Here is a 24,867-nt window from a genome sequence, read left to right on the forward strand (position 1 = left end):
TTTTTTTTACCAAAAATATATAGAAGAATACATATTGGCCTAAACTGATGAAGAAATGTGTTTGCTTTTTTTAAAATTTGGGATATTTATTATAGCAAAAAGTAAAAAATATTGTTTTTTTTCAAAATAGTTTTTTGGTTTATAGCTCAAAAAATAAAAACTGCAGAGGTGATCAAATACCACCAAAAGAAAGCTCTATTTGTGGGGAAAATAGGAAGTCAATTTTGTTTGGGTACAACGTCGCATGGCTGCACAATTGGCAGTTAAAGCGATGCAGTGCCGTATTGAGAAAAATGGCCTGATCGTTACGGGGGCAAATCCTTCCGCTCCTTAAGTGGTTAAGTTCACGTGACCTTAAAAAAAGCACCGAAAAGCTCTGTTAAGACACTGCAAAAAGGACTGGCGTTTCTGTGTGAAAGGTGATTTAGACTTTGACAATGAAAGCTAGAAGCTGATTGGTTCCCATGCACAGCGGCTCCAGGTGGGACAATAGTCTATACTTCTCATATCATCCAGCTGTACACAGTGGATGATAAAGGGGATCCAGGCAGCTGCACTTCCAAAAGATCATCAGCTTTATTGAAAACATAAAAATGTCAAAATATGCATTGTAAAAGATCAAAGATCCCTGATAGGCAGAAGTCCCCTCACTACGTATATCCACGTCCCCTATTCTCCTGCCACTGTACTGAATGATAACCCGCAGAGCTCAGAGATCCGCCCAGCTGTCACCCCGGGTCCGCCTATCACCACGCCCATCCCTGCGATCTGCCCGTCGGCTGCAAGATCACCTGACCACACCCCCGGGTCTGGCCGCTGATTGGCCGCTCTGCCAGGAAGTGATGGCTATGATCATGTGACGTGAGGAACAGTGTGGAGGATGGAGGGTCTGGGACTCCTGTCCAGGCTGCCTATAGAGCAATGTCCGGAGGTGGGTGCCGCCTGTGTGTGATTGGTGGGGCTTCTCTAGTCACAGGCTCGGATGGTGGGGGCGGGGAGGTACCACTAGTCTGTACAGGGGAGACATGGAGACAGGAATCCAGTGTCATTGGGTAGAAAGAACATCTTTTCTCCTTCTCTCAGCCTTTGTTACATCTGATCTCATGCCAGCTGGTCTCCTGCCCGTCCTGCCCTCCTGTATACTGCTGATGGCTGAGTGGTATTTCTCAGTTCAGCTTTTCTGATGGAGACTACAGGGGACCAGGTCTGGCTCATGTTGTCACAACCACTTGTAAGTCTGCATTGGACACCCGTGTGCATTAGAAGATGCAGCAAGTCAGAGCCTGCCTCAGGATGGAGGATGTCCTGCATTGTCCAGCCCAGGGGTGTCAAACTCTATTTCGTTGTGGGCCACATCAACAGTATGGTTACCCTCAAAGGGCTGGTTGTATCAGGGGTGCTCTACGTGCAGGGTTCGGGGGTGCTCTGCGTGCAGGTTTCAAGGGTGCACTGCGTACAGAGGGCAGGGTGCGCTGGGTTCAGGGGTGCACTACGTGGGGGGTGCGCTGCGTACAGAGTGCAGGGTGCGCTGGGTTCAGGGGTGCGCTACGTGCAGGGTTCAGTGGTATATTGCGTACAGAGTGCTGGGTGCAGGGTTCAGGGATGTATTGCGTACAGAGTGCAGGGTTCAGGAGTGCGCTGTGTGTAAGGTTCAAGGGTGCATTGCGCACAGAGTGCAGGGTTCAGGGGTGCATTGCGCACAGAGTGCGGGGTTCAGGGGTGCATTGCGCACAGAGTGCGGGGTTCAGGGGTGCATTGCGCACAGAGTGCGGGGTTCAGGGGTGTGCTGCGTGTAAGGTTCTGGGGTGCATTGTGTACAGAGTGCGCTGTTCAGGGTTACGCTGCATGTAGGGTTCAGGGGTGCATTGTGTACAGAGTTCGGGGTTCAGGGGTGCATTGCATACAGAGTGTAGGGTGCAGGGTTCAGGGTTGCATTGTGTACAGAGTGTGCTGTTCAGGGGTGCGCTGCATGTGGGGTTCAGGGGTGCATTGCGTACAGAGTGCGCTGTTCAGGGGTGCATTGCGTACAGAGTGCGGGGTTCAGGGGTGCATTGCATACAGAGTGTGGGGTGTAGGGTTCAGGATTGCATCGTGTACAGAGTGTGCTGTTCAGGGGTGCGCTGCATGTGGGTTTCAGGGATACGCTGTGAGCAGGGTTCAGGGGTGCATTGCGTACAGAGTGCAGGGTTCAGGGTTTCGCTGCTTGCAGGGTTCAGGGGTGCATTGCGTACAGAGTGCGCTGTTCAGGGGTGCACTGCATGCAGGGTTCAGGGATGTGCTGCATGTAAGGTTCAGGGGTGTATTGTGTACAGAGTGCGTTGTTCAGGGTTGCGCTGCATGTAGGGTTCAGGGGTGCATTGCGTACAGAGTGCGGGGTTCAGGGGTGCATTGCGTACAGAGTGTGGGGTGCAGGGTTCAGGGGTGCATCGTGTACAGAGTGCGCTGTTCAGGGGTGCACTGCGAGCAGGATTCAGGGGTGCATTGCGTACAGAGTGCAGGGTTCAGGGGTTCGCTGCATGCAGGGTTCAGGGGTGCATTGCGTACAGAGTGCGGGGTTCAGGGGTTCGATGTGCGGGGTTCAGGGGTTCGATGTGCGGGGTTCAGGGGTTCGCTGCGTACAGAGTGCGGGGTTGAGGGGTGCATTGCGTACAGAGTGCGGGGTTGAGGGGTGCGCTGCATCCAGGGTTCAGGGGTGCACTGCATGCATGGTTCAGGGGTACATTGCGTACAGAGTGCAGGGTTCAGGGGTGTGCTGCGTGTAAGGTTCAGGGGTGCATTGTGTACAGAGTGCGCTGTTCAGGGTTGCGCTGCATGTAGGGTTCAGATGTGCATTGCGTACAGAGTGCGAGGTTCAGGGGTGCATTGCGTACAGAGTGTGGGGTGCAGGGTTCAGGGGTGCAATGTGTACAGAGTGCGCTGTTCAGGGGTGCGCTGCGAGCAGGGTTCAGGGGTGCATTGCGTACAGAGTGCAGGGTTCATGGGTTCGCTGCCTGCAGGGTTCATGGGTTCGCTGCCTGCAGGGTTCATGGGTTCGCTGCCTGCAGGGTTCATGGGTTCGCTGCCTGCAGGGTTCATGGGTTCTCTGCCTGCAAGGTTCAGGGGTTCGCTGCGTGCAGGGTTCAGGGGTGCATTGCGTACAGAGTGCGTGGTTCAGGGGTTCGCTGCGTGCGTGGTTCAGGGGTGCATTGTTTACAGAGTGCGCGGTTGAGGGGTGCATTGCGTACAGAGTCCAGGGTTCAGGGGTGCGCTGCGTCCGGGCCGGGGTTCAGGGGTGCACTTAATGCAAGGTTCAGGGGTGCATTGCGTACAGAGTGCAGGGTTCAGGGGTGCGCTGCATGTAGGGTTCAGGAGTGCATTGCGTACAGAGTGCGGGGTTCAAGGGTGCATTGTGTACAGAGTGTGGGGTGCAGGGTTCAGGGATGCATTGTGTACAGAGTGCGCTGTTCAGGGGTGCGCTGCATGTGGGGTTCAGGGGTGCATTGCATACAAAGTGCGGGGTTCAGGGGTTCGCTGAGTGCAAGGTTCAGGGGTTCGCTGCATACAGAGTGCGGGGTTCAGGGGTTCGCTGCGTGCGGGGTTCAGGGGTGCTCTGCGTGGGGGGTTGAGGGGTGCTCTGCGTACAGAGTGCGGGGTTGAGGGGTGCATTGCGTACAGAGTGCGGGGTTCAGGGGTGCACTACATGCATGGTTCAGGGGTGTGCTGCGTGTAAGGTTCAGGGGTGCATTGTGTACAGAGTGCGCTGTTCAGGGTTGCGCTGCATTTAGGGTTCAAGGGTGCATTGCGTACAGAGTGTGGGGTGCAGGGTTCAGGGGTGCATTACATACAGAGTGCGGGGTTCAGGGGTTCGCTGCGTGTAGGGTTCAGGGGTGCATTGCGTACAGAGTGTAGGGTTCAGGGGTGCATTGCGTACAGAGTGTAGGGTTCAGGGGTGCATTGCGTACAGAGTGTAGGGTTCAGGGGTGCATTGCGTACAGAGTGTAGGGTTCAGGGGTGCATTGTGTACAGAGTGTGGGGTTCAGGGGTGCGCTGCATCCGGGGTTCAGGGGTGCACTGCATGCAAGGTTCAGGGGTGCGCTGCGTGCAGAGTGCGGGGTTCAGGAGTGCGCTGCGTGCAAGGTTCAGGAGTGCATTGCGTGCGGAGTGCGGGGTTCAGAGGTGCGCTGTGTGCAGGGTTCAGGGGTGCCCTTTACAGAGTTCAGGGGTGCATTACGTTCAGAGTGCAGGGTTTAGGGTGCCTTGTCTTGCAGGGAGATTGTTCTTTCCCCCTCTCCGGAGATCTGGCCCCGCTGTGAGGGTGTGCAGTGATCGGTTACATCCGGGAATTACTGAGGGCAATTCTGTCCCTTTATAAACATAGAAGGTTTACAAGTGAAATGGGGAGAGAAGGGTGAGAGGCAGAGGTGGTGAAATGGATTTCCACTACGTTCCGGCTGCAAAACTGGGTGCAAGGGCTACATGACAAGGCCGGATTTGACCCGCAGGCCTTGTTTTTGACATATGGGGTTTAGCCCTTTCCCTCCCAGCCTTAGGGCTCATTCATACCATGTCTGCTGAGTGGCATTGATCTGTATGGACACAAGGGCACCTAGAGAATAATTGCCATAAGCTGCATTCAGGTGGGTTGTATATAAATGTGGACATGCTACACTTATACACATCACATGACATGTCACTGCACCACAGATCATCACATCACACTGCAGAGCATAGAGCTGAATGGAAAAAGTAGTAAACAGTCCAATGCATTGTAATAAGGTATTGCACCACCCTGTGTTCTGGCTGATCCATCATCAGCAGGTAGCGCTTTCCTCTAATTCCCTATGCTGTGGCAGTGTCTTGTTCTCCTGTGTCCTCACACCCATTCGGGTTTATGGGCCCTGCATTGGTCTTGTTGTCAGAGGGCATCCGACCGCCAGAGCATAGGGGAGAGGAGGCTGTGGGTACCGGTCTAGCTGAGGATCAGATAATAAATCCTACTTTTCCCAGTGCCCTCGATGTAAAGAAGCAGCCCCACTACAAGGGAGGATTTTTACTCTCCCCGGAGTTCACCTTTAACTTTTTTTTAGTCTTCTGGACAAAACATCTGCAATAGAATGATGATAGAAATTAATTTATTTGTCTTTATTTCACCTTTTCAGTTCCTTCACAAAGTTGTTGATGGGATTTGTGGCCGGTCATATCCTCGATTTCAGGATTATGGCAACGTCTGGAACTTGAGAGAATGGCTGCAAGTTTTAGAAGATACAAAAACATTTATTAAAGCCGTTGTTGGTAAAGATGAACCTCAAGAGAAGGTAAAAGAAATCTATTTTTTTTTTTTTTTTTATTAATTTGTGCCTGTGGAGAATCCTCTAGACCAGCGATTCTCAACCAGGGTTCCTCCAGAGGTTGCTAGGGGTTCCTTCAGCATTGGGCAATTTCTGCCTCTCGGATAAGTTCCCACCGACACCATTGATCTTTTCAGCTATCTGTAAGGGGGTAATTCTTCGCAATGATCACAAGTGTAAGGTCCATTCTTCCCACTGACCATCACACTAATGTATCATGAGTTGTAGATTTCTCATTTTTAGCAGGGGTTCCCCCGAGACTGGAGAACTATTTCATGGGTTCCTCTGTGTTGAAAAAGTTGAGAAAGGCTACTCTAGAGTAATGCTGACATACTCAGTTGTTTAGTTTGTGGGTAACTTAGACCTTATATGAGGGAAAAAATTACATTTTAGCTTTATCTACTTTAGCTACACAGCTTTGCAAATTCAGTATTTCTCATAGGGCTCATTCACACTGCCTACATTGTAAACACTGTGGGGGGGGGGATTTACTAAAATTCAAGCACTCATAATCTGGTGAAGCTGTGCATGGTAGCCAATCAGCTTCAAACTTCAGCTCGTTCAGTTACACTTAAACAATAAAGCCTAATTGGCTACTATGCAGAGCTGCACCAGATTTTGTGCTCTCCAGTTTTAATAAATCTCCCCCTTGGTTTAATGTGCAGGCAGCTGTCAGTTTTTGACTATCGTGAGCTGCGGTGAGGGGACAAGGTGATGTGTGATTCAGCACATCACATGGTTTACCTTTTTTGTCTCTGCATAGAAGTGCTGCATGCTCGCATCTCGCTGCACCACACCTTCATGCTGCTTTTTTGCTGATCGCTGTTATAAGCAATAGTTTTAGCTGTCAGGAATGGCCTTCATTCATTACAGTTTGAGATCTGTGATGGGCTACAGCTAATGACATTGCACAGGGTGCTGTGATTGGCCAAGGTACCATGTGATAGCTGTGTGTGTAATCACAGCATTACAATTGTAACCAAAACTGTCATGAATGGAGACTGTTTTGTTGACTTTCTAATCATGTAATTGCTATGACCAATCGGAGTGATCACATAAGTGTCCAGGTACCGAATGCTGTGATCCGTTGTGTTCTTCATACACTGCAGTCACAGGATCACGCCACTGCCTGCTCCAGGGCGTACACCAGTGCCCATGTGCTCAGCAACGCACCAGTATGTGTGGCAAGTGGTTAAATACATCAAACTTATTTCAAATGCAGGGACTGTTACTAGGCACACTTGGGGTGAGTGGGGGGGTTCGGTGGGGAATTAACGAAGAGTTGTGCAAGCACAATACTTGCACATCTCTTGTAAACTTAGACTATGGCGCAGATGTGGCTCCCTGTGGCTGTGACGGGGACAGTGCAGAGAATAGAGAAAGCTAGAGCTGCATGTGTTGATCTTTTTGCCTGTCCACCTACTCGGAGTGGAGGAGGAGGTTGTTACCCTGTGCAGTGAGATCGCTGTGTGGGCAGAGAGAGGGATGTAAGAGGTCTGCTGACAGCTCATGTTCTATTCCACAAGGTCATACCTCGCACCAGTCTACAGCAGTTTTTTTATATAGAAAACTGCCACATTCCCTCTTTTAAACAGGTAGAGCAGACCTGCTCTAGTTTATTTTTCACTCTGAAGTTGTGACTGGCTCAGGTGACACAGACCGACCTGAAACAGGTTTATCTGCTCTAATAATTTGTAGCACAGGCCACTTTCCTGTGCCAATATAATTATAAAAGTTAGTTTGCCAGTTTTTGTCCCTACCACTGTAACCTCTTACAATTCAGAACTTTTTGTTTTACGTTGCCTTCATAGCCATCTTGTTGTTAATTATGATATTGCTGCGATCTATATTTTTTTTTGGTTGTGGAAGGGGCAAATGAAGACTTTTTTTTTTTCTTTTTTTTTGGTGGTATTTTCTTCCAACCTCAAAAAAGTTTTTTGTTTTTCCCATATGTTGCTACCAAAAAAAAAAAAAAACCCACAAGAGAGGCAATGTAAAAATGTTTTTTGTATAAAAAAGCATAAAAAAAAAAAGTTTTGTGTTTGTTTATTTATTTTTTCTTTTCCAGCTGGATAATCATCTAAATGGATTAACTGCAGAGCATCAAGGGGTAATAATAACCTGTATAAAGGGAAGAAAACCTGAAATAAGAGATGCACTGCTGCAGAAAGTGTGTGGCATGTCCTCAGCGTACATACAAGACTTTGATTGGCAGCTCAAGGTACAATATTAAGCTCCGACTTTGTATTTAAGGATACCCTCTTCCATTCAACACTTTTATTATTTTAATTTTTTTTAAATAATGGCAATATTTTCACACGCACACCTACAGGGGAATTAACTATGCTCCCTGTTATACTATAAAGATGCAGGAATTTGTCTGAAGTGGTTGGCACCACAGTAACTAGGCAGATAGACTTGTTTCAGGTTTATCTGCGCCACCTATGCCAGTTCCTATTTCAGAGGGAAATAGAAACTAGTACATATGGCAGTTTTTGATATAGAAAACTACCCCAGATGCCCACCAAGTGTGACCTTGTTGTACGGGGTGTGAACTGTCACTATCATCAGACAGCTCAGTTCCCTCTCTGCCTGTGATTGCGCTACACAAGCAGAGACTGCAAAGTGGTAACAATCCTCTTCCCTCATCCACTCTGAACCAAGTGGAGGCTGAGACAGCAGAGAGATTAGAGCACACGGCTCCAGCACTCATGTACTCTGTGCTGTATCTGTCGGGCACGGCAGAACAGGGGACTGTGCTCCTAATTAACAAAGGGGCTTGTGCCCCTTTTGTTAATTAGGAGCAGCCTCTGCTCCATTTTATTTTTTTATTTTTTTTAAGTTTAGAAGAGTGCTTGCATCATTGAAGAGGTTGTAAACCTCAGACATGAAATATGAACAAAGCAGATCCCTCAATAATGTGCTCTTGTTTCTATCCAGAGCACTAAATGTCGTTTCTGTCTGCTGCTTCATTCTTCTGCCATCAGCATGAATCACTTCTGACAAGTTTTCCTGACACCAAGGAAAAAATGGTGACGGGGAGGGATCTCCAGCTGATTGACAGCCTCACCTCTGTTGCTGTGTGCTGTGTGAAGGGTTGTGTCCCTTCCCTTTTTCCCTTTTTTTTTTTTTTTTTTTTTTCCCCTGATAGATCAGACAAGCTTCTAAAATTGGGACTTTAGCTTTAGAGAAAAGACTGCAGATAAACAGGTACAACTTATGTTAGATGATTAGTTTCATCTCTGTGTATTACCTGTGGCCAGTCACTTCACTGGGTATATGTAAGGGATTACAACCACTTTAACTACCATAAAGTATATAATTGTTAGAGATGTCTCTGTATTTATTATTAATTTGACACGTCCACTAATGGAATCTCATGTAAACATCCTACCACCAAAAGGTAACCAAAGCTACCAAATCAAATTTCAATTAAAGTCAGGCAAGGTAATAGGCTGACTTATGTGCAATGCCCGTTTATACATGAAAACTGCTACACTCCGTTGTGAATGGAATGTGCTGGGGAGGAGAGTTTTTTAGGAAGCAAGGATGACCAGGGAGGAGAGGGTTAAAACACTTATCCAACAAAGACGTATACTGATGCAACTTATATGAGATAACCTAGAAGACTATGGGGCTGAAATCGCACTGGAGTCTTTTGCCGGTCCTTTTCCAAAGTCGCACTGTGCTGAGTCCCTTTTGAAAATAATGTAATTTCTCTGGTCTTAAATTGGGGAAAAAACACACTGGAATGCAAAAAAATGCATTAAAAGCGTATGTAAACGCACATGTAGAAATGCATTTGAGAAGTATCTGGGCTGGTTTTTGTGGTGTGAACTGGTACTTACTGTCCAAAAAGGCAGATAAGAGCAGGGTTACAGTTTGCTATGGAACACTTAGACAAAGGCCAGACCTTTTGGAACAATGAACTGTGGACTGATGAATTGGGTATAGAGTTGTGCGGTCACTTTAACCTTTTCAGGTCTCGTACCTTTACACCCTTACGGACCAGAGCACTTTTTCCATTTCCCCTATGGATTTGTTTTTTGGAAGATTACATTTGTGATTACTTGGACCCCTTTCTCACTGAGGCGATTTTAAGGCATTTTAGTGCCAGAGATAGCGCCTGAAAGCGCTTCTAATACCTCCCCAGTGTGAAAAGCCTGAGTGGTTTCACACTGGGGCGGTGCGCTTGGCGGATGGGAAAAAAAGTCCTGCAAGCAGCATCTTTGGGGCGGTTTGGGAGTGGTGTATGCAACGTTCCCAAAACGCCCCGCCCATTCAAATGAATGGGCAGTGCTGCCGAAACGTCTGCAAAGCGATTTGGCAGCGCCGCTACATGGGCGCTTTTAACCCTTTCTTTGGCCACTAGAGGAGGTTAAAAGCGCCCCGCTAGCAGCTTAAAATCGCTGCCAAAACTATGATAAAGCATCTCTAAACCACCCACTTTACTGCCAACGCACCCCCGCCCCAGTGTAAAAGTAGCCTTGAAGTGGATGTAAACATGATTTATGAAATTTGATCTGGGCACATATATCTGCAGTGTTTTCTTATCGCTATTCAAAGCACAAAGTCCCGCAGCTGTATCCTGCTCCGTTCTTCTGTTATCAGCATGAGCATTTGGCTCCATCTGCAGAACGGTCCCGTCCCGTGGACTACAATAGGCATGTTTAACAGGCCATGCCACCATTCAAACTGGGCAATCTGAGTTAAATTTGCTGTGGCCATGAAGCAAAGCATTGCAGCTGTGACCTGTGCACAGAACACTTTGGCTGCCACGTGCAGATCAACCACCTGTTTTTACTGTCCCTGGTTGCCAGTGTGCAAGAGGCCTAAATTTTGCATTCTCATATGTATATAATCAGTTACCCGCACATACATCAGTTAAATTTATGGTTTCACAACTCTGTAAACCTAAGCACATAACTTAACCACTTTCAGACCGGACCATTTTGCTGGTTTAAGACCAGACCACTTTTTGCGATTCGGCACTGCGTCGCTTTAACTGACCATTGCGTGGTCGTGCGATGTGACTCCCAAACAAAATCTACATTCTTTTTATCCCACAAATAGAGATTTCTTTTGGTGGTATTTTATTACCTCTGCGTTTTTTTATTTTTTGCGCTATAAACAAAAATAGAGCGACAAGTTTGAAAAAAACGCATTATTTTTTACTTTTTGTTATAATAAATATCCCCCCAAAAATATATAAAAAAAAACAAACATTTTTTTTTTCCCTCAGTTTACGCCGATACGTGTTCTTCTACATATTTTTGGTGAAAAAAAATTGCAATAAGTGATTGATTGGTTTGCGCAAAAGTTACAGCGTTTACAAAATAGGAGATAGTTTTATGGCATTTTTATTAATAATTTTGTTTTTTATTCTTTTTTTTTTTTTTTTTTTTTTTTTACTAGTAATGGCGGCGATTTTTAATTTTTTTTAATTTTTTTTTTTATTGTGACTACGACATTATGGCGGATCAATCGGACATTTTTGACACATTTTTGGGACCATTGTCATTTATACAGCAATCAGTGCTATACAAATGCAGTGATTCCTGTGTAAATGGCAGTGTAGGGGTTAAGTGTTCCTAGGGGCGTGTTACTAACTGTGGGGGGCTGGGCTTTGTGTTAGTGAACATTGATCTCTACTCCAATCACATGGAGCAGAGATCAGTGTCACTTGTTGCTAGGCAGAACGGGCAGATGCTGTTTACAACGGCATCTCCCCATTCAGCCTCCCCGTTAGATGATCGCGGGTATCCCCTGGACTCACAGGGGTCCCGACCGGCGGCGCGCACAGGGTGGCATATAGAAATGGACGTACCTGTATGCCAATATGCCTGCCCGTACCATTCTGCCAACGTATATCAGCGTGCGCCGGTTGGGAAGTGGTTAAAATTCAAAACAATTTTTTTTTTTTTTTTTTTGCAATACAAATCTCCAAATCCTGGGTTGGATCATATGGCAGTGAAGAAATATTAAAATCTGCAGTCATCCCACCAGAAAAAACGTGTTGAATTTACACAAACTCTTAATGCATTAAACACCAATCAGTCATAAGTTTGTGATCACTGACAGGTTAAGTGAATAGCAGTAATTATATTCTTACAATGGCATCTGAAAGTTGGTGGAATATATTAGACAGCAAGTAAACATGTTCGTGAACTTAATTTGTTGAAAGCAGAAATAATAGGAATCATAGTTTGTTGTGTACAAGGCTGCATAGCCGCAAATCGGTCGGGGTGTCCATGCTGACCCGTGTCCACAGTCAAAAGTTGCTACATGTCAGCATCAGAGCTGGACCACAGAGCAATGGAAAATGGTGGCCTGGTCTGATGAATCAGGTTTTCTTTTTGGTGGCAAAAGGGTGAGTTAATATTATGTGGGTCGTCATAATGATATGGTTTACTGATCAGTGTGTGTGTGTTTATGTGTGTATCTCTATATTGGAGAACTAACTGTGGATCTTCTGTGGATGAAGGCTGCCTCAAATCCTTCTGACTCTTCATGTAATCCCAGACAGACACAATGATGGTGCATTCAGGGCTCTATGGGGGCCAAACCATCTTTTCCAGAGCTTGTTTTTCTTAATGCTGAAAATAGTTCTTAGACGTTGGCTGTATGTTTGGCGTGGTTGTCCTGCTGCAGAAGAAATTTGGGGCCAATCACACCCCTCCCTGATGGTATGACATGATGTAGGATTATCTGCCTGTATTTCTCAGCACTGAGGACACCATCGATCCTGTCCAAATCTCCATTTACAGAAATGCAGCCCCAAAATTGCAAGGAACCTCCACAATGCTTCACTGTTGCCTGCAGACACTCATTATTATACCATTCTTCAGCCCTTTGGGAAACAAACTGCCTCATGCTACAGCCAGTTATTTCAAATTTTGATTAATCAGTCCAGAACCCCTGATGCCATTTTTCTGAACCCCAGTTTCTGTATTTTCGTGCATAGTTGAGTCTCTTGGCTTTGTTTCCATGTTGGAGGTATGGTATTTTTTGCTGCCAATTTTCCATGAAGACCACTTCTGGCCAGACTTGTCTGGCCTTAGATGGTTGTACCTGGTTTCCACCAGTTCTGTGCTGATGGCACTGCTAGAAATCTTCTGATGTTGAAGGGAAGTGAGCATGAGGTGTCCTTCATCTGCTTCATTAAGTTTCCTTGGTCGACCACTGTGTCTATGGTACTCAACATTGCCAATTTCTTTGTGCTTCTTCAAAAGAGCCTGAACAGCACGTCTTGAAACCCCAGTCTGCTTTGAAGTATTTTCCTGGGAGAGATCTTGCTGATGCAGTATAATTACCCTGTGTCTTGTTTCTGTGCTTAAAACTGTCTTCCACAACCTCACCTTTTTAGTAGCAGAGTTTAGTTGTTCCTCACCTAAGTTTTTTTTTTTTATTTTTTTTTTTTTTTTTTTTAAGCCTCCTACACAGCTGTTTCTGTTTCAATTGACTGTTTCAACCTACAAATGAAATTAATGATCATTAGCACCTGCTTAGTATAATTGGTTAATTATACACCTACTATAAAATCCCTTACTTTGTGCACGTGTAAGGCCGCTGCTGTCTCTCCAATGTGAAAGCCCTGAGGGCTTTTATACTGGAGTGGTGCACTGGCAGGACACTTTGGAGTGGTGAAGGAGCGGTGTAAACGCTGCTTCTTCACTGCTCCTGCCCATTGAAATCAATGAGGCTGCAGCGGCGCTTTGCGGGCGGTTTTAACCCTTTTTCGGACCACTAGCGGGGGTTAAAACTGCCCCACTAGCGGCCGAATAGCGCCGATTAAAACAAAGGTAAATCGGCGCTAAAAATAGCACAGTTTTATCACTGATGCCGCTCCCGCCCCAGTGTGAAAGGGGCCTAAGAATTGATGCTGGTTTGAAGCCAAAGGGTGGTCAAACCAAATATTGATTTTGATTTAGGTTTTTCTTTTGTTCGCTCACATTGCATTTGGTAAACTGATAAAAAAATAAAATAAAAGGTGTGTGTGTGTGTGTGTGTGTGTGTGTGTGTGTGTGTGAACCGACAAGGATGTTCTAACAAGGGGATAGTATGTGAGGCTTTCAGATGAGTTGAGCCATCTGTTTATATGAAAAGAAATATATTTTTTTGCAAGTATATTAGCAAAAATACAACACAATGTTTTAATAAACAGTGGGAGGTGTATTAACAAAGCTTCATGCACAGAATAGGATTTTTCATATAGTAGCTTCAGTCTTGAGAAAAATAGTAGGAAGAAAGATAGGACTGGTTTCACATTTTCATCCTTTTTCCAGAAATATTTAAGCCATTTTTTAGAAACATTTTATGTATCCACCTGTTCCTTCTTATAGAAGAGTGAACACAGTTTGTAATTATGTGGTGCTATCAGATCTAAGACCAATTTGTAGGAAGATTGGAACATTTCTTGGGGAACTCAATACCAGTTCCACTGGATTATATACAGTGTTCCCATATAATAAAAAGTTTGTGTGGTGTTTTTTTATTAAATTTTTTTTATACACATTCAGGAGAAAAAATGAGGGTGAATTATACTTGTCAGACAAATTATGTGGTCTATTTATTCAAATGCCCATGTGGTCTTTGTTATATAGGTTAAACAACACCAAAGGTGAAAGCTGACACAGAAGCCATTTGAATGGTATTTTGTAGAATCGCTCATTCCATTTTTTTATTTTTTTTTTATTAATTAACTTTTTTTCAACTCAGATTCATGGTGATTGATCAGATCCCTAAAGAGGGAATAGGAAGTTGACATTGAAACTAATAGAGGTATAGAACGGTCGAATGCTGTAAAGGGTGTGTTATTATTGTTCTTGTTATTTAAAAAAAAAAAAAAAAACATGGGTTGTCCCTATCCTCTTCTTCTCGGGTCCCCCAGTAGCACCACTGGCTCCTCCCCTGCATCGAGTGCCCCATCGGAGACCTGCATTCCATGGGGACACTCGTGGGACTCATTCTCGTCACTGGAAAGATCAGGTTCAGGTAAGTAAAAGGGGGGGGGGGGGATCTGGGGGGCTGCAGCACCACAGAAGATTTTTCACTTTAATGTATATAAAAAAACCTTGAGGGTTTTACATTTTTATAATGTTCTTATTCAATTTTCTTTTTAGATTTACCTTCAACACTGTAGTGCAAGGGCCTGCCTGATTTCATACAAATTGTAATGCCGCGTGCACACGACCGGACTTTCCATCAGACTAGGTCCGACAGACCTTTTGGCTGAGTCCCGACGGACCTTCTGAACGAACGGACTTGGCCACACACAAAAAAGTCTGTTCTTTTTGAACGTGATGACGTAAACTGGACTAAACAAGAAAGTTCAATAGCCAGTAGCCAATGGCTTCCCTTGCGTCGTATTTGGTCCGTTGGACCAGCACACAGACAAGCGGTTTTCCTGATTTAGGTCTGTCTGACTTGAGTCTGTCAGATAGATTTGAACCATGTTCTATTTCTAGGGCCGTCTGACTTTTTTCTCGAAGAACGATCGGACTAGCCCACACACGATCGAATTTTCCGACGGACTAATCCCTTTGGACCTAGTCTGCCAGAAAGTTTGGTCGTGTGTACGCGGCAAAAGTGTTTTAGGTTTGACCTCAAATTATATGGTTTTGGTAAATCTAAAGGAAAATTTGTATAACGTATGGCTAGCCTTACCCGTCCACCCAACACTTCAGTTGCCTGAGTTAATGCTGGAGTATATAGGCAGGTTTCCATGTTAACATTGTAATGGCCACTAGTGGAAAGAAGCTGACGAACAGGTCACATCTTGTATGCCAGCTCCAGCTGAAACAGATCTGAAACAGTTTTCTATATTGAACCCCTTTGTTAAAGCGGGAGTCCGCCGTTTTTTTTTTTTTTTTAAAAGCCAGCAGCTACAAATACAGCAGCTGCTGACTTTTAAAATGATGACACTTACCCGCCCAGCGCGCCCGCGATGTCGGCACCCGAAGCCGATCTCTCGATCGTCTCCCGGGTGCTGCCGCCGCCATCTTGGGTATGGGAATCAGGAAGTGGAGCCTTTCGGCTTCATTTCCCAGTTCCCTACTGCGCATGCGCGAATCGCGCTGCGCAATAAGGATGGACCCGCTGCCTCTGGGATCTGTGTGTTTCCCAGCAGGCAGGGGGGGACTTTCGGAAAGGGGCGTAGATCTACGCCCCTTTCCACAGAGAGCTATCCCGGAAGTGGGTGCAGTTACCTGGATTATCCAGGTAACTGCACCCCCCTCCCCCCTGAAAGGTGCCAATTGTGGCGCCGGAGGGGGGGAGGGTTCCAATGAGCGGAAGGTCCACTTTAGGGTGGACCTCCGCTTTAATTAGGTGTGGGTAAGGAAGAGAGCGAGAGCTGGAAAACATGGCTATGCCTTGTCGAGAACAGACAGATGATCCATCTCAATTCAAGATTTCTTGATTTTTCTTTGGTGAGCTTGAAGGAGCTAAAGAGGATTCAGAACACCCTGTGGTTTCAGGTTATGCCCAGGCATTTGCATAAAGTGAGTTTGGAGTTCCTTGTGCAGGATTTGCTGGTGAAATCTGTTGGAGTGGAACCACGACACATCTATTGTATCCAGGATCATGCAGCACCAAGCTCCCTATTGGGACCACGGAGCATATTAATATCTGGAAGGTACTATTGGGAGATGGAGAGCTGACCCACTAAAAAGGAGGATATCTTTTGATGGGATCCATCGAATATATACAAACGCCCTAATTTGTTTATTTTCTGGTAAGCGCATTCAATATACGGTGACGGGCACTTTATGCGCTTTTGGATCGTGTTGAATCACTGTGGTGTCACAAACGCTTATCTGGACTCACATATGAACTTTCCATGATTGGACTTTTGTTTATGATATTTTTTCTTTATGCATTGCTGTGTTTTTTATGCACTTAAGGTGTTTTTTTATCGTTATAATCATTTAATGATAATTACTTACATATTTTGACACTATTTTTTGTTATTTATTTTAGTATAGGGTTGGCGCAGTTTTCTATTTCTGTATATCTGTTGGGTGTTATATCACATCTATTGCTGCTGCCTGTTTCACATATAGTTTATTTGTTTTCACGTTTTTTCCTAGCGCGGTATAATTTTTTCCATTTGATCCATCTCAATTAGCTTGCACCCCCTTTCTCAAGTTGAGCATGGTCTGCTCCGTTTTCTCAGTTTAGAAAAGTGGTGCAGGCTTTATGCCTGCATCACTCTTTGTTAATGTCCCCCCCATGAATTGAAAAGCCACGTGTTTTATTATTATTTCTTTTGTGGAAACGGGAATGTTGTCTGTAGTCTGAGTAGATTTTGCTGACGTAGGTACTTTTGCTTGGCTTCCAGCATCCTCTGACTCAGTAATAGCCTCTAGTAATTACACAGATGGTGAGGGTCATCCGTATTCTTAGAGGCCTTCACACCTGTGAAATGCAATTACAACAAATGTGTTCCTACAAAGAGGATACTCATTAAGTTAAATTGAAAACAGCATGCACAGAGCACTGAAACATACAGCAATGATCTTCACTATACTAGTAGAAAATAAATGCCTTGAACAGAGATCTATTATCAGCATAAAATGTTTCTTAATGGTCCTCAGTGGCTATCTGACAGTCTGTTCCTTTAATGTGTTGCTTCTCAAACATTGTTTCTAGCTGGACCTGAGATACTAATGAGGTCTGGGTCAGAGACTTATTACTACATCTGTTATGTGAGCTGTCAATTCAATGACCAGCTGCATAAACTGCACTTTAATTTAGTAGCAAACAAAACTCAGAAAAGAAAAGTGACATAATGGGAATAGATGCATGCTTGTCATGCATGAAGGTGTGTTTTGCAATGTATTTAAAAGAGTATCTGTCCTTTCTGTAAAACCAAATGTTTATTTTTTCACTGGAAGAACTAATGATGAGTTTGCTGTTTTATCTTTTCCTTAGCAGTAATAAAATAGAGAGGCTAAAAATTGTGACAGGGGCTCTTTAAAATGCCACACTACATTTTAGGGTCTATAAAAACAAATGCAAATATACAGAAGCAGATAGGAGTAAAATATCAGTTGCTACTTCATAGCCATAGCTTGGGTTTAAGACATAGAACTTTAGTAGACTAAAGCCCCATACACACTATCAGATTTTCTGTTGATTTTTGTCTTCAGATTTACTAAAACCATGTAGTGCAAGGGCCTGCCTGATTGCATACACATTGAAACTCCTAAGGTTTGACCTCATATTATATGGTTTTGGTAAATCCTGAAGGAAAAAAATCGGCAGAAAATCTGATGGTGTGTATGGGGCTTTAGACCCCTTTCACACTGATATGGTTGTTTTTCTGCACCGCTTTCATAAAGAGCGCAAAAACCATGGAACATAATAGAATTATATGAGAAAATGCAGCTAACCTGCACCAAACCAACGGGTACACTGTGGTGCGGGGAAACCACACCACGTCAGTGTGAAAAGGGTCATGGTTAGTTTAAAAAAAGAAAATGCATTTGGCCAATATAAAGGACTTTAGTTGTAGCAATATAACTGGTTTAGTATGTGGATAAACATACTGTATTTATCGGAGTAGAACACACACCCCAAGTTTAGGAGGGAATTTTTAAGGAAACTTACATTTAAATGCCCATCAATGCAGCCTTATCAGAGTCCATCTGCAGCCTTGTCAGGGTCATTTGCAGCCTTGTCAGTGTCTTTTTCAGCTTTGCCATTTAAAAATGGCACCGCCGAGATACAGAGCCGGATGTCCTGCTTTTGCCCGTTCTTGGGAGTTTTCGGCGGCCAAAAGCCGCTGAGAACGGCCGAAGGTGGCCGAAAGCCACCCACAGGCTCACAATCGGTGGGAGATCGGCGTATAACACGCACCCATGATTTTCCCCTGATTTTAAGGGGAAAAAAGTGTGTGTTACACGCCCATAAATACAGTAGTTTATGCTAACAGATTTGTATCATATAAAATGTCTTAAATTGTATTTCTGGTCAAAAATTTAAATGCATATGTTATAGAGCATGATCATTTGAGTAGAACTATAGTCAAAACTGTTGTGTTTCCCCCCCCCCCCCTTTGTATAGAGTAAGGGAGGGTTATATACTCTATTTTTTTTTTGTCATCTGTCTGCCATTTGGGAGATTTACCTTCACATCCTAGCCAAAACAGGATATGAGAGGAAATCCCTGCAAATTAAGGGAGTCCTTTGCGGTCCCCCAGGTCACCAGAAATAGTGTTTCCCATAGAAAATGTACCCTCCATATTATTTTTCTGGGAACAACTCAAAATTTGGAATTTTCTTTTACCTTTTGCAAATTATGGTCAACAGGACAAATGGAGAGGGTAAATCTCTCTAACGGGGACATAGACAGCAATAAAAACCTAATGGGTGTTCTAATCCATCTACACTCTGTCCAAAACTACAAAAAAAAAAAAAAATGGCCCTTTTTAGTTTGTGTTTTTTTTTTTTTTTTTTTTTTTTTTTAGTTTTCTATCGATTTACAAACTGAATTTTCCAAGCCTGTAGACTTTAATTTACACATTAGCTGCATGTGGGGAACTGTGTCAAACGCTTTGGCAAAATCCAGGTATACTATATCCACAGCCACTCCTTTTTTGCTTATCTCCTCATAAAAATCAGTCAGGTTTGACAACTTCAGACAAATTTTTATTGAATCTAGCAAAAACTGTTCTGGATGGTCCTTTATTAAACTCTCCAGTATCTTCATGACTATAGAAGTTAGGCTACTTTCACACTGAGACGCTGGCGGTAAAGCGGCGCTATATTTAGCGGCGCTTTACCGTCGTTTTAGCTGCGCTTTTCGGCCACTAACGGGGCAGTTTTAACCCCACTAGCGGCTGAAAAAGGGTTAAAACCACCCGCAAAGCGCTGCTGCAGCTGCGCTTTGCAGGCGGGTTTGGAGTGCTGCCCCATTGTTTTCAATAGGAAGGGGCTTTTTAGGAGCCGTAAATACACCGCTCCTACAGCGCTCCAAAGAAGCGGCTTGCAGGACATTTTTCAGCATCCTGCATGCGCACCGCTCCAGTGTGAAAGACAGCAGCGGCTGTTTGAGGGCGCTTTGCAGGTGCTATTCTTCGCACTCTAGCGCCTAACTAACAGGTCTATAGTTGCATAGTAAAGTCTTTGATTCCCCCCCCCCCCTTTTTTTTTTTTTTTTTTTTTTAAACTATAGGCACCACATTGGCCTTCTGCCAATCCAGTGCTACTATCCTAGTCATTAAAGAGTCTATAAAAATTTGAAATTACAGTGAAGTTTATCCCGCTGGCAGTCAGATTCTGATTAGTGATTCTCACTAAGTCATAGATAGGATAGTGCTTCAATAATGGTCATTGGGTTTCGTTCATCTACTTGATAACTTAATCTCTGTTCTGTGAAATCTCACATCAAAAGTGCTGATACTACAAACCAAATACATTTTTGGTAAAATGGTACCCCCCCTCCCATTTGTTACATGGAGGGGGTCTAAGCTAAGGGGTTAATGTATAGATCAGAATTAGAAAAGTGGCATTGCCCTTTAACAAATTGTGACATGCCTTATAATTTTAACCACTTCAATACCGGGCACTTAAACACCTTCCTGCCCAGACCAATTTTGAGCTTTCAGCGCTGTCGCACTTTGAATGACAATTGCGTGGTCATGCTACACTGTACCCAAATGAAATTTTTATCATTTTTTTTCCCACAAATAGAGCTTTCTTTTGGTGGTATTTGATCACCTCTGCGGTTTTTATTTTTTGCTGAACAAATAAAAAAATACCAAACATTTTGAAAAAAAAAATGTTTTTTTTGTTTCAGTTTCAAAACTTTGTAAATAAGTAAATTTTCTCCTTCACTGCTGGGCACTGATGGGGATACACTGATGGGCAATGATAAGGCGGCACTGATGGGCACCGATGAGGTGGCACTGATGAGGTGGCATTGATGGACACTGATATGGGGCACTGATAGGCAGCACTGATGGGTGGCACTGATGGGCGACACGGGTCGGCACTGATAGGTGGCACAAATTGGCACTGATAGCGGGCATGGGTAGTCGGCACAGGTGGGCATGGGTAGTCGGCACAGGTGGGCATGGATGGGCACTGATAGGCGGCACGGATGGGAACTGATAGGCGGCATTGTATTATAATATACTGTACTAATGGATGCCAATCAATGCCAAACAATAATGCATGCCAATCAGTGATGCCCATTGTGGGCACTGATTGGCATCCATTATGGGCACTGATTGGCATCCATTGTGGCACTGACTGGAATCCCTGGTGGTCTAGGGTGGCATACCTTATCCTGGGCATCCCTGGTGGTCTGGTGGCATCCCTGGTGGTCCAGTGTGGGCATCCTCGGGGGGGGGGGGGCTGTGCTGATAATCGATCAGCACAGGCCCCCCCTGTCAGAGGAGCAGCCGATCGGCTCTCCTCTACTCGCGTCTGACAGACGCGAGTGAGGAAAAGCCGATCACCGGCTCTTCCTATTTACACTGTGATCAGCCGTGATTGGACACGGCTGATCACGTGGTAAAGAGTCTCCGTCGGAGACTCTTTACCGAGATCGTAGTTGCAGGGTGTCAGACTGACACCCCGCAACAACGATCGCCGCGATGCGCGCCCCCGGGGGCGCGCAGCGGCTCATAATCCTGAGGACGTCATATGACGGCCGATCAGGATTATGAAACCACTTTGCCGCCGTCAATTTGTAATAGGGCGGGCGGCAAGTGGTTAATTACTGCTTTCTCATCACCTTTGACCAGAATTGGCGGATAAAAAAAGAGAAAATTTGGTTAGTAAAAATGTTTACCTTTCTGACTAGAGGTCGACCGATATATCGGCCGATATTTGCCGTTTTTTAATTAATCGGCATCGGCCGATTGTGCTGATAAAAAGTCCGATTTAGAACAGTGGGACTTGGAAAGACTTCTGTAATAGAAGTCAGTGTAAGTTGCCTGAGTCCTCATAGAAAGTCTTTCCTCCTCTCTGGGCAGGCTGCCAAGAAAAGAACAAAAAGATACAATGTTTACACTTGAATGAATGAAGTCATCTCAGTGTGTAGAAGTTCTTAGTTTAACCATTTAAAGACTAAATCTTTTTTGACACTTGATGCTTACAAATAAAAATCCTGTATTTTCTGCCAGAAAATCACTTAGACCCCCCCAAAAATTATATATATATATTTTTTTAGCAGAGATCCTAGGGCAGTGATGGCGAACCTTGGCACCCCAGATGTTTTGGAACTACATTTCCCATGATGCTCAATCACACTGCAGAGTGCATGAGCATCATGGGAAATGTAGTTCCAAAACATCTGGGGTGCCAAGGTTCACCATCACTGTCCTAGGGAATAAAATAGCGGTTGTTGCAATATTTTATGTCACACGGCATTTGCACAGAGGTCTTTCAAATGCATTTTTTGGGGAAAAAAATACACTATTTAAAAAAAAAAAAAAAAAATTTAAAAACAGTAAAGTTAGCCCATTTTTTTTTTTTCGTCCAAAAGTTTTGACTACCATTTTTTTTTAAATCTAAATCATACATACAAGTAAACTGATTGGAGGTTTGTTTTGTTTAATAAATGTTTAAATGTAAGAAATTTTCTGTATCACTTATGAAGGCTGCTTTCACACTGGAGCGGGCAGGCGTTGATGGTAAAACGCTGCAAGTTTTAGCGGCGCTATTTGGCTGCTAGTGGGGCACATAAAACCCAGCTAGCGGCCGAGGAAGAGGTTAAATGCACCCGTGAAGCACCGCTGCCAAATCGCATTGCATGCGCTTCGGCAGTGGTGCCCATTCATATCAATGGGCAGGAGTGGTGGAGGAGCGGTATACACCACTCCAAACGTGCTGCTTGCAGGACTTTTTTTAGGATCCTGCCAGCGCATCGCCTTAGTGCCCGTTCACACTACCGTGACTTGTCAGGCGACTTAGTCGCCTGACAAGTCGCGCTCCGTTCTGTACTATGGAACCATTCTAATAGGAGCGACTCAAGTCGCTCCGACTTAGAAAAAGGTTCCTGTACTATTTTTGGGGCGACTTCAGGCGACTTGCATTGACTTCTATACAGAAGTCGTTTTGCAAGTCGCTGCTGAAGTCGTGTGCAGGTCGCGTCTGTGAGTCGCGCTGCAAGTCGTGTCGCCCCTGTGTGAATGGGCACTCAGTGTGAAAGCACTCTGTCTTTCACACAGACTGCAGGGGAGCCGTTTTGCAGGCACTTTACAGGCGCTATTTTTAGCCCAAAAGCTCCTGAAAAATGTCCCAGTGGGAAAGGTGTGTTAGATTTTATGAGATCAAGGGGGCTTAAAAAAAAAAAAAAAATCGGCCTAACATATCGGCCCAAAAAAATCGGCATCATATATCGGCTATCGGCCGCCATGATTTCTAAATATCGGCATCGGCATCGGCCAGAGAAAAACCCATATCGGTCGACCTCTATTTCTGACCCATGTGAACTGAGTATCTCCAACATACTTGTCAGTATCTATCATATGTATTTATACGACACATTTCCTTCCTGTTATTGGACATTAATAATATCTGGAACCCCTTGATTGCCAATTTTGAAGTAAAAGAAAAATGTATTGTTCAGCTTTCAGAGCTAAATTCAGAATGTCAGTGAATAGTCCTAAAGAATTACTATAAGTTGGGTGTGTAATGTGCTTTGATCTGCACATACTCTCTACTATACCTGGATTTCCCTTGTTGGCACGGCTACTCTTTGGTCACCTGGTAATGAGGTGGTGGGTCCCAGCTGAAGTGTTTTTATTTTTTTAATTCCCTTCTTTCCATTTTTTTTTATTTTTTATTTTTTTCTCAGTTCTGAAATTGAATTGCAAATGTAATTTAGTTGACAGTGCTAAGCTTAGACTTCAACGGTGTGCATTTTTTTTTCCACCCTTGGATAAGTAGAGGTTCTTTATTCCTGTGGTTTTTTTTTTTTTTTTTTTTTTTTTTTCTTCCTTTTATTTTTTTTTTTTCTAAAAAAATGGTTTTGAACAAATGGAGCAGTACAAAATACAGAATTTTAAGTGAATATCTGACCTGAAATAGCTCACACAGAAATAACAGAAAAACATCATGTAAGGCTGAGCCCATCCACCGCCTGATATTGATTTATCTCCTTGATTGAATTGTAGCGCTGGTCAGAATGTGAAACTGAGAATGAGAGAAACTGAGAACATTCCCTTCATTAGGCAGCTATGTTTAAGAGTCTTGCTGATTTCATACATTTATTCATTGATGTGTCAGTGGAATGCTGCTGCTAAAGACTGAATGGAAGAGTCTTGGCTCATAGTTCTGAGATAATTAAAAGGATTTTACTGTAGCGCTGAAGGTGAAAGGGAACATTGTAAAAACTCAACATATATTTATGTAGAAATGCACATTATATTCAAATGTATATTGCATACCAAAATATTTTCTTGTTTTTAGATCGAATCAGGAACACCTACAGGCCCTGTTGTCACTCACCCCTTTTGGGATTCAACTCTGGGTCTACTCTATATATGGAGCTTTCTACGTGGAGCACTGGCACTTCGGGCAGTCAGGAGAAAACTGTCCTGACTGATGCCAGGACCAGTTGGAAGATAGCTCTCTTGACTGGCACAGCTTCAAATTGTGAAGCAACACATGGTTTGGCATTCAAGCAATGCGTTGCTGTTCTTATTCTATGCCCAGTTTGGCTATTTACCTGCCCCTGTGACTGAGCTCCAGGGTCATCTAGTTACTGCAAGTGACCTCCTGTGCACCCCAAGGGCCATCTAGTGACCCCCCTGTGCACCCCAGGGCCATCTAGTGACCCCCCTGTGCACCCCAGGGCCATCTAGTGACCCCCCCCTGTGCACCCCAGGGCCATCTAGTGACCCCCCCTGTGCACCCCAGGGCCATCTAGTGACCCCCCCCTGTGCACCCCAGGGCCATCTAGTGACCCCCCTGTGCACCCCAGGGCCATCTAGTGACCCCCCCTGCACCCCAGGGCCATCTAGTGACCCCCCCCCCCGTGCACCCCAGGGCCATCTAGTGACCCCCCCCCGTGCACCCCAGGGCCATCTAGTGACCCCCCCCTGTGCACCCCAGGGCCATCTAGTGACCCCCCCTGTGCACCCCAGAGCCATATAGTGACCCCCCCCCTGTGCACCCCAGGGCCATCTAGTGACCCCCCTGTGCACCCCAGGGCCATCTAGTGACCCCCCTGTGCACCCCAGGGCCATCTAGTGACCCCCCCCTGTGCACCCCAGGGCCATCTAGTGACCCCCCCCCCTGTGCACCCCAGGGCCATCTAGTGACCCCCCCCCCCTGTGCACCCCAGGGCCATCTAGTGACCCCCCCCCCCCCTGTGCACCCCAGGGCCATCTAGTGACCCCCCCCCCCCTGTGCACCCCAGGGCCATCTAGTGACCCCCCCCTGTGCACCCCAGGGCCATCTAGTGACCCCCCCCCCCCCTGTGCACCCCAGGGCCATCTAGTGACCCCCCCCCCTGTGCACCCCAGGGCCATCTAGTGACCCCCCCCTGTGCACCCCAGGGCCATCTAGTGACCCCCCCCCCC

At 45.2% G+C, this 24,867-nt stretch overlaps 1 protein-coding gene across 1 annotated transcript in view; it reads left to right on the forward strand.

Moving 5' to 3' along the window:
- Positions 1–784: 784 nt before the first annotated feature.
- COMMD8 (COMM domain containing 8) overlaps positions 785–24,867 on the forward strand; it is a 39,198-nt gene continuing 15,115 nt past the window's right edge. Inside the window, exons 1-3 of the mRNA XM_077477536.1 lie at positions 785–931; positions 5,139–5,294; positions 7,396–7,548. Coding sequence (XP_077333662.1) covers positions 881–931; positions 5,139–5,294; positions 7,396–7,548 — 360 coding nt within the window. The 5' untranslated portion in view covers positions 785–880. The remainder of the gene's footprint in view (positions 932–5,138; positions 5,295–7,395; positions 7,549–24,867) is intronic.

The sequence above is a fragment of the Lithobates pipiens genome, unplaced genomic scaffold (genome assembly GCF_037356315.1).
Source record: "Lithobates pipiens isolate NorthernLeopardFrog02 unplaced genomic scaffold, aLitPip1_a1.2 Scaffold_13, whole genome shotgun sequence".
NCBI classification, from domain to species: domain Eukaryota; kingdom Metazoa; phylum Chordata; class Amphibia; order Anura; family Ranidae; genus Lithobates; species Lithobates pipiens.